This window comes from Euprymna scolopes, chromosome 9 (assembly GCF_053919585.1).
Source record: "Euprymna scolopes isolate OS-2025 chromosome 9, ASM5391958v1, whole genome shotgun sequence".
In the NCBI taxonomy this organism is placed as follows: domain Eukaryota; kingdom Metazoa; phylum Mollusca; class Cephalopoda; order Sepiida; family Sepiolidae; genus Euprymna; species Euprymna scolopes.
The window spans coordinates 160,655,812-160,671,406 of NC_136490.1; the positions used below are offsets into that span (position 1 = coordinate 160,655,812).

General features: G+C 34.6%; 1 protein-coding gene across 1 annotated transcript; it reads right to left on the reverse strand.

Moving 5' to 3' along the window:
- Positions 1 to 478: 478 nt before the first annotated feature.
- On the reverse strand, positions 479 to 997 carry LOC145284690 (uncharacterized). Its single transcript, XM_080133584.1, has one exon. The coding sequence runs from the start codon at positions 995 to 997 to the stop codon at positions 479 to 481; it is 519 nt and encodes a 172-aa protein (XP_079989710.1).
- Between the last annotated feature and the right edge of the window lie 14,598 nt (positions 998 to 15,595).

Genomic DNA, 15,595 nt, shown 5'->3' on the forward strand with positions numbered 1-15,595 from the left:
ATCTAAAGAGCAGAGAGAGTTCTCAAAGGAGAAAACCCCTTCAATCAAGTGTTTCAGCCCTTAACTCCTTACACTCTAGGTGGGTGGACCACATCCAGGTCATGACTCCCGGATGCCTCTCTGCCGCCCTGTGTTTCCTGTGTTTTTATTATTTTTTTTTAAATTATTTTATTTACTCATACATTTCAGATGCTTCAGTGTCGCAAATGGATGTCTTAATCACAGTGAAATTAAGGAAATTAAAATAAATGAAGTTGATTTTTGTTCCTCCTTGACCAGATCCAGCAGGAATTCTTCCCCGTTGCCTCACTCATTGCTTTCAATGCTCTGTTTTGACTCTTCCCTGAGATGGGCAGTTGTTTCATGAGATTTGTAGGCAAACGTGCCTACAAATCCCCTTGCACCCACTGCAACTGCAAATACGCTGGTGCTGAATCCAGCATCTCTCAGGTCCCTGGCTAGCAGCATACTTTTCAGACTAGTAGACACGGCCCTCATCAATCATGTTCTCATGTGGCATTGTTAATTCAATCAAAAGGAACTCTTTTGCTGTCTGAGAGTGGAGCATTAAATCTGGTCTTAATCCACTTTTGCTGATAATTTCTGGATAGTGCTTCCACTGTCGCAGATCTGCAGCACACACCCAATCATCCGTTGCACTCAGAAGATTCTGCTTGCAAGACTTGGGCATGATGTTGGTTTTTAGCCAGATGTCTTTACCTCCTGCTGCATAGAACTTTGCTGCTGGTCCTGGGTGTTTAGCCTTACTCCTATTTGTGATGAACTGGACAGCTTCAGCTAATTCTTTCAACACTTGGTTGTGTTGCCACGTGGATCTTCCTGTTTTACATGAGCTCAGTACATGCTCCACAGTTTGTTTTTCTTTACAGAGTGACCAAGTAGGGTCTTCAGATTGTCCCCACTTCACGAGGTTAACATTGGATGGCAGGAGGTCGTACACATGTCTGATGATGAAACTTAATCTGAGCAGGGCCATGCGCCACAAGTCATTCCAAATGAGCCTTCTTTGGAGGGCACTTTCCCAAGATGTCCACTGACATTGTTGATTTTGTTGCACTGCTTTCTGGACTTTGGTTTTCTTTTTTCCTGATCTCTTGAATCGCCATCCCTTTTTGCTTTCCCTTTAGTCTTGGAGCACCATTTCACTTTGGATGATCCCAGACCCTGTCTGTTGGTCTGGGTGTGTCCCATTACTTCCCTAATCCTCAAGTGTTTCTTTGCTGATTCGATAGCTTCTCTGACCTTATATTTCCTGCCTGTCTTCAGTTCTAGTTTGACAGATTTCACAAATGGGTTATTTGAATCTTCCAGCATACATCTAGCTTTTCCTGCTTTAGATTCTTTGAGGATGAATTTAAAAGGGAGTTTCATCTTAGCTTGTCAGTAGTAAAATGCGATGTCTGTGACACATGGTGGGACCCCAAGCCATTTCCTTCTGTACTTATTGACCTTTGGTTCCACTGTGCTTGTGCATATGTTTCTTCCTTTTTTATCTTTCCAGCATGTTTTGTTTTTTACATTAAAAACATTGTGTGATTCACTTCCATTTCTTTCTGAAAATGATTATTCCAGCAAAGAAGATTATTACAATGGAGACAATTTTAAATAATGAACTAAAAAGCTCAAAATGTTAGGTAGATAATTATTCCCATTTAAGATAAGATTATGAATTACCTCCCTTATATTTTGAGCTTTCCTCCCTCTTACCTCTTTGTGACTTTAAAATTTAAGCTTAAATGAGGTTAATGAATCCTGTGCTATACCGGATAAATATGGCACCTCCCAAAGCTTTTGACCGGTTCATTCAAAACAGTCGGGATGAACTAGTTGGCTGGATTGAAATTATTCTCATTGCCATTTTTCCTTTCTGGGGGGATGAGCTTCTGGATTATTTTTGGTTTGAACTTCATTCCAGAAGCTGCAACAGCCTTATACAGTCTACTCAGGACCTTGTGAGTGCTGATTTTATTTGTAGAAATGACAGTTGAGTCATCCATGAAAGCCTTCAGAGGAGGTGTCAGGTACCCATTGCCAAGGTCTGCTGTTTCTGCATCACTGGGGGCTGTTTTTAGTATGACTTCCATTGCAAGCACTAAATATTGGAACATGGCACAGCCAATGCGATGCCAACATCGAGGTTGATCCAGCTGGTTGTGTATTCCTTTGTTGAAAATCTCATCAGAAAGGCATCAAAGTACATCTTCAGCATTTCAAAAATATTGAGTGGCACATATGTTTGAAGAGGCATCTGGATTGTTTCGTGTGGGATAGATCCATAAGAATTTGCCAAATCAAGTCATCATATGACATCAAGGTCTTTCTTTTCTGCTTTCGCTTTCTGAATATAATCCCATACTCTAACCATCTGGGGACTCCTGGAATACCTCCCTTTTACACTGACATATCTAAGTAGTCATTTTTCTGAAAGTAACTGATCAGCCTAGCAGGCATTACGGAGAAGAATATTTTCCCCTCAACATTGAGCAATGAAATGGGTCTAAACTGGTTGATAGAGCTGGTCTTGTTCTTTTGGAATGTAAACACCATCCACTTTCATTCAGTGGGCGCTAATCTTCTTGTTTTTCCAGGCCGACCTCAAAAGTCTATTGAGCAATGCTTGAACCTTTGGACATTTCTGTTGAGTTTTTCAACAGGAAGGTAATCAAGTTGCTCCCATTCATCCTTGGCATTAGCTGGTGGTAAGTTTGGCTTACCACGCTTAGCATCAAGGGCTTGCATCAAGTCCTCATTTGTGTTGAGAGCGTGGATGTCCGTGGCACTGTGGTTTAAATCCTGACCTTGGTCTTCTAACTTCTTATCTGCTGATGTAGCGTGCTGCTGCTCATGCAGGTGAGCATCTAAGCATCATTTTTTTGTTTTATGAATTTCCATGTCTCTTTCTGTTGAGAATGTCCTTCCACAAATACATGAGGATTCCATGTGGTCGCTGTACGATCTCGTTGTCCGTTGTGAATTGCCAATTGTGATTAGAGGGTTGCCAATTGTGATTAGAGGGTTGCCAATTGTGATTAGAGGGTTACCAATGGACTCATCATTGTCTCTCCCTATGACTAGTTTTTCCCAGTGTCTCCCAATCTCTCCTGAGTGTCCTCCAGCCTATTTCTGGAAGAATATATATATATATTCGCTGTCTTCCTCCTTCAATTCACAAGTAGGCTCTGATCACATGTATAACTCGATCAAGTGATCAAGGTAGAAGATGATGTTAAGTTTTTTTCAGCTCTTGTAGGGAGGTATCGACAGTTTCCTTCATACAGTGCCTGGTATTCCTAAATGGTTACTCATCTGTACTGATCAGCCTACATGTTGCTTTACTTCAGTGATCTAATGAGACCTAGTGTGTCACTGTGATTATGCATATATGTGTGTGTGTGTGTGTGTGTGTGTGTGTGTGTGTGTGTGTGTGTGTGTGTTCATAATCACCACTGAGAATCGAAACCAAAACGTTTAGCTTAGGATTTATTTTTGCCTCTGCCATTAATGCCTGAGCTATGAAGATCTGTTTGCTGCAAGGCTAAAAATTAAAACATGAACTAATAGCTACTTCGTTATGCATGCATATTGGTAATGCTGGCGCTCAACCTTCACCTGGCAAATTTCATTTTTTTTAATTTCCACACTTTTGTACAGATTTTTTGCATGGATTCACCTTATCTATGAAGTTTCATGTCTGTAGACTATAAACTCTAGGAAGAGTTTGGTAGGTAAAATTTTTTAAACAAAAATATATACGTATACATACATATATGGAAAGAGTTTTGTGTTTACTAAAAGAAATGTTTATGCAAACATTACGCAAGTAAAAATCATGTAGAATATCTGCGTGAATATAATTGCACGTTATAGTTAGCTAAAGATTATCATCCCATAAGAAAACCGAAAAAAAAAAAAAAACAAATGGGGAATTAATTAAAATGAATGTTTAAAAGAATATGCAAATTAGTTAGATCTTTTACTAATGAATGCAATTTTACGACCCACATATAAGAAAGTTGTATTTTCTTTTTAAATAAATAAAAAAAGGGGTTTTAATATGAATATCGATACACACACAAAAAAAAAAAAATTCATAGCAGTATAGATGTATGATGATAGACTCTCCCGTCAATTTCGACTTATGAGCTCTGACACAACTAAGTTGTTCGGAAATCAACACAGATGATTTGTTTATAATGGTGACGGCTTTGTGCAGAACCAACCACGCTTTTCGGTACAACTGCTAATCTTCGTTGGTGCAACAGCTGCAACACGACAGAGCATACAATAGACATCAGAATTTTTCCTTCTCCTAGATGCATGTCTTAATGACTGGTGGGTTCATATATATATATATATATACACACACATATATATATATATATATAAAACATTTTTTGTTGTGGTTCACTCTAAATAAGGCATATGGCCACTGAAGCATATGGGGGAAGGCAAGCTGGTTGGAAAGAAAGAAAGAAGCTATCAGAGTAGAAAATCTTCTGACGTCAAGCAAAATTCCACGCCTTCACTGTAGATGTTCCTTGATGAACATCTACAGTGAAGGGATGCGATTTTGGAGGGCAAGGATATTTTCGTTGAAGAGGAGTACAAATTCAGTAAGTTCATCGCAACACATCGAAGTACTTATAGTGACATCATTGAATGTTTGATTTAAGATTAGATTCTTACAGAATTCTTCATCTTTATATCAAGTTAGGTATATGTAAATGTGTATATATTTGTATCTATAAGATTAATTTCTAAACTAATAAACCGATCATTATGAATTTTGAAACTCAGCTACTAGATGCAAGAAGTCACAATTTAGGGTATATTTTATGCAAAAGGGATAAAAAAAAAAAGGGGTGGAAACCCTTCATAAAAATTCAAATAGTTTTTTGCGCAATTCTAATAAGATGTGGTTGACCTCAATCAATAAATATTGCCAAAATTTTAATCTTTTTAGAGTATTTTAAAGCGTTCTTAGCATAAGAGATAACTTGATTCATCATTAAGAGATAATTTGATTCATCATTAAGAGATAATTTGATTCATCATTATGAGACACTAATTAAGCAAAATTATGAGACACTAATTAAGCAAAATTATGAGACACTAATTAAGCAAAATTCCTTAAATTTCAGTTTCTTCTTAAGACCTCTTGAGCTAAAGCTTTAAATTAAAAATAATGTAATGGATTTTAATCAAAATTAGAATAAAGATTCTAGGATTAAGGCTTAGTAGTATTAAATGTTGATTTGGATTTTAGCAACGGTACATAGTAGTGATGCATGACTATTCTGTTTGAAGTGGGTGGAGGCTAATTTCTTTTATTTCAATATAAATCAATAAAAGGGTTTGTGTCTGTTTGTGTTTCATTTGATTTGTGTATGTGTATTTGTTTCATTTTTTGTGTGTATATGTTTGTGTTTCATTTTGTGTGTGTATGTGTTTGTGTTTCATTGTGTGTGTATGTGTTTGTGTTTCATTTTGTGTGTGTATGTGTTTGTGTTTCATTGTGTGTGTATGTGTTTGTGTTTGTGTTTCATTTTGTGTGTGTATGTGTTTGTGTTTCGTTTTGTGTGTGTATGTGTTTGTGTTTCATTTTGTGTGTGTATGTGTTTGTGTGTATTTGTGTTTCAATTTGTGTATGTGTATGTCTGTGTTTGTGTGTGTTTGTGGGTGCGTGTGTTTAAATTTGTGTGTATGCTTGTGTATTTCTGTGTGGATGTGTTTCAATTTGTGGGCATGTGTGCGTGTTTGTGTTTGTGTGTATGTCTGTTTTTCAATTTTGTGTGTATGTGTGTGTATTTTTGTATGTGTTTGTGTTTCAATTTGTGTGTATGTGTGTGTGTGTATTTACCTTTTCTGCTAGCTGTAGTAGTCACAAATAAAATAATGATGCATTTTCTTTCACAAGTCAATGCACCATGATTAAGTCACTCACTGATAAATCAGTTCAAATCCTTATAAATAAATAAAAATGTTCATTTAAATATAAATAAAAAGTATATCTTGCTCTATTTATTATTGGGCACTCTTATATAAAACTGATTAAATTCATTAGTTTTTATCTTTGAATATTCTTTAACTGCCATGATTAAATATATATATATATATATATATATATATATATATATATATATATTTTTAGTTTATATACTCGAAATTTGATGTACAGGGTACTGAGATTTGAGAAAATCGATGTGATCGGTTTTCGGCCAGTAATTTAGCTGTTAAAGGGGTCATAGTTCAACGATCTGACCTTTGAGAACTCTACTAAACTCCTCCGACAATTTCGGGTCTAAACACTTGAAATTTTAGATATAGGTTCCTTGGACATGGATCTAACTTAATAACTTAATTTGAGCCCAAAACAATAAATGTTAAAGGGTAATAAGAGGGGTCAAAGCTAAAAAAGTTGACCGTTTTTTTTGTTGCTTAGCATACACATCCAAACACCTGGGTAACGCCGGGCCGAAATGCTAGTATCTATAAAAGTGAACGTGTCTGTCTGTCTGTCTGTCTGTGTACATTTTCCTTCGCAATAACTCTGTTAACTTTCAGTCTACAGACTCGAAATTTGATATACAGGGTACTGAGATTTAAAAAACATTTACATGATCGGTTTTCGGCCAGAAATTTGGCTGTTAAGGGGTCAAAGTTCAACGATTTGACCTTTGAGAATTCTACCAAACTCCTCCGACAATTTCGGGTCTAAACACGTGAAATTTTAGATATAGGTTCCTTGGACATGGATCTAACTTAATAACTCAGTTTGAGCCCAAAACAATAAATTTTAAGGGGTCATAATAGGGGTAAAATTAAAAAAATTGACCCGTTTTGTTTTTTGTTGTTTTTTTTCTCACCATACACCTCCAAACACCCGGGCAACGCCGAGCACCCATGCTAGTATATCTGTAAAAGTGAACGTGTCTGTGTGCGTGTCTGTCTGCCTGTCTGTGTACATTTCCCTATGCAATAACTCAGTCAATTTTTAGTCTACAAACTCGAAATTTGATATACAGGGTACTGAGATTTGGGAAAATCGATGTGATCGGTTTTCGGCCAGAAATTTGGCTGTTAAGGGGTCAAAGTTCAGCGATTTGATCTTTGAGAAGTCAACCAAACTCCTCCGACAATTTATAGTCTAAACAATTGAAATTTTAGATATAGGTTCCTTTGACATGGATCTAACTTAATAAGTTGATTTGAGTCCTAAACAATAAATGTTAAGGGGTCATAATAGGGGTCAAAGTTAAAAAAAAATTTGACCTTTGCGGTCTCTACCAAATTACTCAGACAATTTCTGGTCTAAACATTTGAAATTTTACATAAAGTGTATTCAGAGATAGGGCAAGCTTTTTAATCGGTTTGGGTTGAAAATATTTAGTTACCAATATATAAATGTATGTATGTATGTCTACCTAAAACTTTCGATAGAGGCGACGGATTTTTACAAGATCAGTATCATTTTGAAGTTCGACCTTTCAGACGACAAATATCGAAAAATAGGCTAAAATCATTAATATATTCACCTTCAATTGGACACTTATCTACAGGGGGGTCGCTTTTTTCGCCGATATTTTTGAAAGTCATCCTCTCCTTTCGATTGTCTAGCCTTAATTTAAACCTACGTCACTTCCGGTTTGGCAGGGGGCGATATAACAAAGACGGTATGTTTTTTCCCCCGTTCTTTTCCTCCTTTGTGATACAGGTTCGAGCCTGCCTTCCTACTACACCCTTTTTTTTTTTTTTTGCTCAACATACACATCCAAACACCCGGGTAACGCCGGGCCTAAATGATAGTATCTATAAAAGTGAACGTGTCTGTGTGTGTGTCTGTGTAAGTACATTTCCCTACGAAATAACTCTGTCAATTTGAAGTCTACTGACTCGAAATTTGATATACAGAGTACTGAGATTTGGGAAAATCTTCATGATCGGTTTTCGGCCAGAGATTTGGCTGTTAAGGGGTCAAAGTTCAACGATCTGACCTTTGAGAACTCTGCCAAACTCCTCTGACAATTTTGGGTATAAACAATTGAAATTTTAGATATAAGTTCCTTGGACATGGATCTTACTTAATAACTTTATTTGAGCCGAAAACAATAAATGCTGAGGGGTCCTAACAGGGGTCAAAGTTAAAAAAAATTGACCGCTTTTTTTCTCAACATACACCTCCAAACACCCGTGCAACGCCCAGCTGAAATGCTAGTATATCTATAAAAGTAAAAGTGTCTGTCTGTCTGTCTTCTTGTGTACATTTCCCTACGCAATAGCTCTGTCAATTTTTAGTCTACAGACTCGAAATTTGATATACAGGGTACTGAGATTTGGGAAAATCTTCGTGATCGGTTTTCGGCCAGAAGTTTGGCTGTTAAGGGGTCATAGTTCAACGATTTGACCTTTGAGAACTCTACTAAACTCCTCCGACAATTTTGAGTCTAAACACTTGAAATTTTAGATATAGGTTCCTTGGACATGGATACAAGTAAATAACTTAATTTGAGCCCAAAACAATAAATGTTAAGGGGTCATAATAGGGGTCAACGTTTTAAAAAATTTGACCTTAACGGTCTCTACCAAATTACTCGGACAATTTCTGGTCTAGACATTTGAAATTTTACATAAAGAGTATTCAGAGATAGGGCAAACTTTTTAATTGGTTTGGGTCGAAAATTTGAGCTACAAATATATAAATCTATGTATGTATGTTTGCATGTCTGCCTTAAACTTTCGACAAAGGTGACGGATTTTCACAAGATCAGTATCGTTTTGAAGCACGACCCTTCAGACGAAAACTACCGAAAAATTGGCTAAAAACATTAAATTTTTCGCCTTCAACTGGGCACTTTTCTACAGGGGGGATCGCTTTTTCCCCGATATTTTCGAAAGTCATCCTCTCCTTTCGATTGTCTAGCCTTAATTTAAATCTACGTTACTTCCGGGTTGGCGGTAGTCGTAACAACAAAGACGTCACGTTTTCCTCCTGTTCTTTTCCTCCTTTGCGGTACAGGTTTTAGCCTGCCTTCCTACTACCACTTTTTTTTGCTCAACACACACCTCCAAACACTCAGGCAACGCCGGGCACCCATGCAAGTTTTGGTAATAATTCCCGATAAAGAAAATTGTGAAGACTTATATATATATATATATATATATATATATATATATATATATATATATATATATATATATATATATATATATACTTATTTACTATAATAATTATATATATATATGAGGACGGTTTATGACAAGTATTTGCTGACATGGGATTTAAAGACGACGATATTGTAGTCTGCAGGGAAACAATTCCGTAGTAATGTGTTCCGGAAACCGCAAAGAAACTCCTAGGTCTTCTCATTCAATCCCGGGTAACACCGTGTTTTCCTGCTAATCTATAATATTATAGTAGTTGAATAAAACTTTTACTTCCTTTCTAACATGTTTTTTTTATATCATCATCTCGATCATAACAAAGCTGTTTAAACGTTAAACTACAACACTGCGACCATATTTAGCGTTCCCTCAGCACGAAGAGGCTCATCTTGTCGTTGGAGTGAGTCACAATTACGAAAAATCAATTAGATTCAATCAAGAATAACACTAGAACAAACCATCATCATAAAATAAGTTTTTTGATTAGATACAAATAAATTTCCTTTGTCCCTTCACTCGACACGGGCACACAAAGCAACCTTAAATGCTATAATCTTCAATGAATTTATTGTCGTCTGTTCCAGTTGTTAGCTAATGGGACACCACGCTACCCCCCCCCTCGCCTTCCTATCCAGCCAACACAGTTAGACCATTATTTGAGCGCGACTATCACTAGATCAACTTGCACAAGTTTTGTACACAAGCGTAATCTAATGGATTAAGTTATTATGTGAGATTTCGAAAATTGGACCTAAGTAGCATTTAAGCTGACATTAAAATTTGATTCTGACTGGCCAATATTCATTTGTTGCCAAGGTGAAGGTAATGATTTTGGATGCGTTTGTTTCTTTGTGTACAGCCTAGCATCTACATAGTCTTATGGTCAAAATATATCGGTCATGGTCTTATTATACTTAGAATTGATTTAGTTTTGGGATATCTATATTAAAGGACATATACCTACTTATATATACAACAAACGTGTAGTGAACTACTACTATGATGCTGCTACGATATGCTTCCCTTATTTCTCTCTTTCTCCCTACTCTTCTACTTTTCCCTTCCTTCCTTCTCTCAACGTCACCAGAGGTTTCAGCTACGTTTCCAGACGGTGCATATTGATATCGTTGGACCCCTGCCCTTAATGCGCAATGAGTCCGACCCTTACCTGAGCCCTTACAAATATTTGCTTACCTGCATCGATCGTGCAACTCGCTGGATTGAAGTACAGCCTATGACTGAGATAACTGCACAGTCGGTAGAAGAAGCGTTTATCAATGCATGGATATCTCGATTTGGAGTCCCACTGCATGTTGTAACTGACAGAGATAGTCAGTTTGAGAGCGAATTGTTCCAGAAATTAGCCAAGGTAGTAGGTTTTTACCGATTGAGGACAACTTCATACCACTCTCAAAGTAACGGGATGATTGAAAGAGCACACCGTACTCTTAAAGCGGCAATAATGGCTCGAAAAGAATCATGGATTAAAGCGATACCGGTGATTCTGCTGGGTATACGTAGCACCCCTAATGAATTAGGTTTTTCCTCTTTTACGTCTGTTACTGGAGCTCCGATATTGATTCCTCAGCAGTTGATACACAAGCAGAGAGTAGGAGAAACTCCAGTTAATAACTAGTACATACGTAATTTGTGTGAATGGATGTGCCAAATTGATGTACTCAACAACGGAAAAGGATATATCCATGACAGTCCCAAAACATTTATACCAAAAGGTTTATCTTCCTGTGAAAAAGTATGACTCAGAGTTGATCGAGTTAGGAAATCATTAGAAGCACCGTACTTAGGTCCTTATAAAGTTTTGACTCGATCAGATAAGCATTATCAGATCGATATGAACAACGGTACTCATACACACGTATCAATAGATAGATTAAAGCCGTACATAGAACCAACTAGTACTAATAAAATTAGACAGACTGAGAAGGCATAGACAAATGACGGTACTACTAATGATAAACTTATTAAAACAGATGATACCGACAAAGTTGAAGATAAAATTGCTGACATATATGAGTCTAGATCTGGTAGGAAAGTAACATGGAAAAAGAAAAATGAGTACTTTTATTTTTAAACAAATTTAGGCAATACACATATTTAATAATTCTGTGGAGGGTACTTAACTCCGTTATTTGGAGGGAGACTCGTGTAGTGAACTACTACTATGATTCTGCTACGATATGCTTCCCTTATTTCTCTCTTTCTCCCTACTCTTCTACTTTTCCCTTCCTTTCTTCTCTCAATGTCACCAGAGGTTTCAGCCAATCGGAATAGAGGACTGTCCTGGAGGGAGATACAAAGAAGAAATCTCTCTCAGACATACGGAAACGATAGAAGCATCAACACGTGACGGAACAGTTTCCCTGGGTAAAGACTTTTATCGAAGAAAATGTACCATCCTCTTTGTGCCCTATATCTTGGAAACCTTTATAAAAGATCATCAATCCTAAAGTCTCATCGCACTTAATTATAACCCGATGTTTTCTTTTCCCCAACCGTTCTTTTTCAGCACTCTTGTTCTCTCTCTAATGTCGGAGGTGCCCCAAAAAGGGGACCGACCAAAATGGTGACCCTTTTTCAAACGACGTTAAAATTTATGGAAACCGCCATAAACGCACAAACATATCATTATGTTTCTTAGCATCCACATTTCTTGACTAATCTTCACTAAATATGGTCAAAATATATATATGAGAGAGATAAAAAAAAAAGAAGAAGAAAGTCGATTCTTTAATAGGAGACTTATCAGGATAATGCAAAGTTCAATAAATTGCTTTGGAGTTTATATAGAGTATCACTAAAATAAGAAAACGACAATAAAAAAGATATATACTAATGTATATAAATTCGTTTATTAAAAATGTATTTCAACAATACTTTGCATTCATTAAGGACCTAAGAACTTTGGATAACATCTCTACTCCTCTGCTAATTAATTTTTTTTTCTTATTGTCGTATTTTCATTTTATTTTATTTCATTTTTTTATTTGACTTTTTTATACTGATTTTTTATATTTACTTTTTATTTGTTATATTTAATAACTTTGTACTTCTTATACCTTTCTGATTATATTATAATTTTATACTATTTTACTTTCTTATTATTTTATAATTTTATACTATTTTATCCTGTTTTATCTCATATTCCTTTGTATTTTTTTAAATTTTACCCCATATTTTTACCCCATATTTTACCCCATATTTTTACCCCATATTTTACCCCATATTTTTACCCCATATTTTACCCCATATTTTTACCCCATACTTTACCCCATATTTTTACCCCATATTTTACCCCATATTTTTACCCCATATTTTACCCCATATTTTTACCCCATATTTTTACCCCATATTTTTACCCCATATTTTTACCCCATATTTTACCCCATATTTTTACCCCATATTTTACCCCATATTTTTACCCCATATTTTACCCCATATTTTTACCCCATATTTTACCCCATATTTTTACCCCATACTTTACCCCATATTTTTACCCCATATTTTACCCCATATTTTTACCCCATATTTTTACCCCATATTTTTACCCCCATATTCCTTTCTATTTCTTATCCTCTTATTCTACCTTTTATTTATCCTCTATCTTATTCACTTATTTATTTATAATTTATCTTCTTACCGTTATTCTTTTATTATATTAATTATTTCTAATAATTTATACTTCATTTTGATATTAAGATGTAATTTCGATACCCCTACTAATATATACGGACTTAGCATAAATCCCCCATTTCAAGTAACCCCCTTCCATAATTATAACCCATTAATACATATGATTAAATAAACATCCTCTTTCAATTATTTATCCTGTATCCTTCCCGAGATTTTAGATGCTCATATGCACACATACATTAAAACCAACCATGACATACCTTCATCTATTATATAAAAGCTATATTCCGCCTATATCACTTTCCCTCCCTAAACAGTTTCAATATTTTATCTCTCACTGCACAATTATTTCGCTCCAAATATCCCTATTATGTTATGTAGCATTTTCTCTTCTCTCCGAAATACCATGGTATAAAGAGCTTTACTTATCCTACATCCCTAATTGATGTATCATACTAATTGAATAAACAAATAAATCTAAATTAGTATATATTATTATATTGTCCCCTTCTTATTTTATTGATACTCTCTCTCTCTCTCTCTCTCTCTCTCTCTCTCTCTCTCTCTCTCTCTCTCTCTCTCTCTGTATATATATATATATATATATATATATATATATATATATATATATATCATACTAGCATGGGTACCTGGCGTTGCCTGGGTTGACATGAAGTTCCGTTTGAAACACGCCTGCTATACTAATCATTTTCATTTGGGTAACGTGGATACGCCCACAACAATTTCAAAAATAAAAGAACGGATAAAAACATGTAAATGTAATCGCCTCCAAAAAGAAGTATCTGATACCCTTTCCGCCAGATATTTCGGCAGAAGTAATCACTGTCCTAAGAAAACTCACGATTTTTGTGAACCTAAAAAAATAACGTTTATAAACATTTATGCGTGCATTTATTTTTTGTTTTGGTAAATGTGTAGTTTAGCGGCATAAATTATTTACCAGACAAAAAAATATAAAAACTATTTATTTTTTTATAAAACACATTGTTAGACCCAAAAGCTGAAATAAAACCAGAAAAAAATTAAATTTTTATTATTTTTCATCATTTATATTTATTATTCGAGGCCGCTATATTGTTTTTAAAATTTGGCCTTTCTAAGGTTTGACAGACTGGCATTTTTAAGCTCTTTCATGAACTATGCTTTTGGCCACCATATTTTTTTGTATGAAAAGGCGTAAAAAAGGCCAAATTTGGACTTACATGGCAAACCTAAAAAAGCCAAATTTTAAACATGTAAGGCGTGCACATTTAGTCTAATAAAAAATGATAAAAAAAACATAAAAATGATTTTTTTTTTGTTTTATTTAAGCTTTTGGGTCTAATAATATTTTATATAAAAATAAATAGTTTTTATACTTTTTTTGTCTGTTTAATAATTTACGCCGCTAAACTACACATTTACCTTTATTTTTTGAAAGGGCACTTTTTTTACTGTTTTTTTTTGTAAATAAAGGAAATTTTATATTTGCTTTTTTAGGAGGGGCTTTTCGATTTGCTTTTTATTTGTCGTTTTATGTTTCTAATGTAACCCCCCCCCCAAAAAAAAAAAATTGAATTTGTCATATTTTGGGGTTTGTTTTGTTTATTACATTGTTAGGTGAAAGTAGAGAATGGTCTCATAAAAAAATATTTAAATCTATCGCTATTTTATGTTTCCAATGTTAGCCCCCCCCCCCCAGTTTTTCCCTCACCCCTCAATCGCCAAACTTTTCAAAAATTCTAGAGGTGACATATCTCGTTGAACGCTTGGTGGCGAAAAAGTGGGTGCTCATTTTACGTTAAATTTAATTAGAAAAGTGATCCCCAACTCTAACATGTTATTTTTTTTTCAAAATTTCTTATCTCATAATATTTATAAAGGCTGTTTAAATGTATTAGGCTGAAAAAAGTAGATCTTCATTTTTTAGGGGTTAAACGCCGCTGGGTAATGTCATATAAAGTTACTTTTTTAATTAGAAAATTAAGTTTGTAATCGATGAAATTAACGCAGAAAAAGAAAAAAAAAGTGTAAATTGTGGAATTTAGAGAGGGGGGCAGTAGATCTTCATCTTTTTAGGTATTAAACGACGCTGAATTACAAGGTAAAAATTTATTGATTTCTGTATTGCCGTAAGAAATAAAATAAAACAAACAAATGAAATCTTTTCAGTTTTTTTCGTAAGTGTTTTTTTTTTAAATCTTAAAAAAAAGACAATAAAAGCCAAACATTTTTTCTATCTACACGGAATTATTTTTCCAGCTAGAAACTTAATGAAATTACCAAATGATATTTGGTAAACGTTTTTTTTTTATGGATAGCATCTAGGGGTAAATAACTCTAAAAAAAAGTTTTAAAAAAAGGTCGATGTTGGAAATATTAATTCCAAATTAAATTAAATATATTATCAATATAATTGTTGTTTAAAATTTATTAAATATCAATTTTAAATAGAATACTTCAAATAATTATCTCGCTAAAACATTAACGAAGATACCACTATTTAGTAAAATCAATTTTTCTTAATGTCATATGCAAATAAGGTGATCTCTTGATTGTATATTTTTCCAAGTATCATACTATATATAGAAATAAATGAAAGATTAAAATAAGACACGTTCTGCATATATTAATCAAATTGTGAACAAACAGACAGGAATACGAATATATATATATATATATATATATATATATATATATATATATATATATAGTCATAAAGTACTGTTTCGCTGTATCACAGCTCATTCGTCCGGCTAGA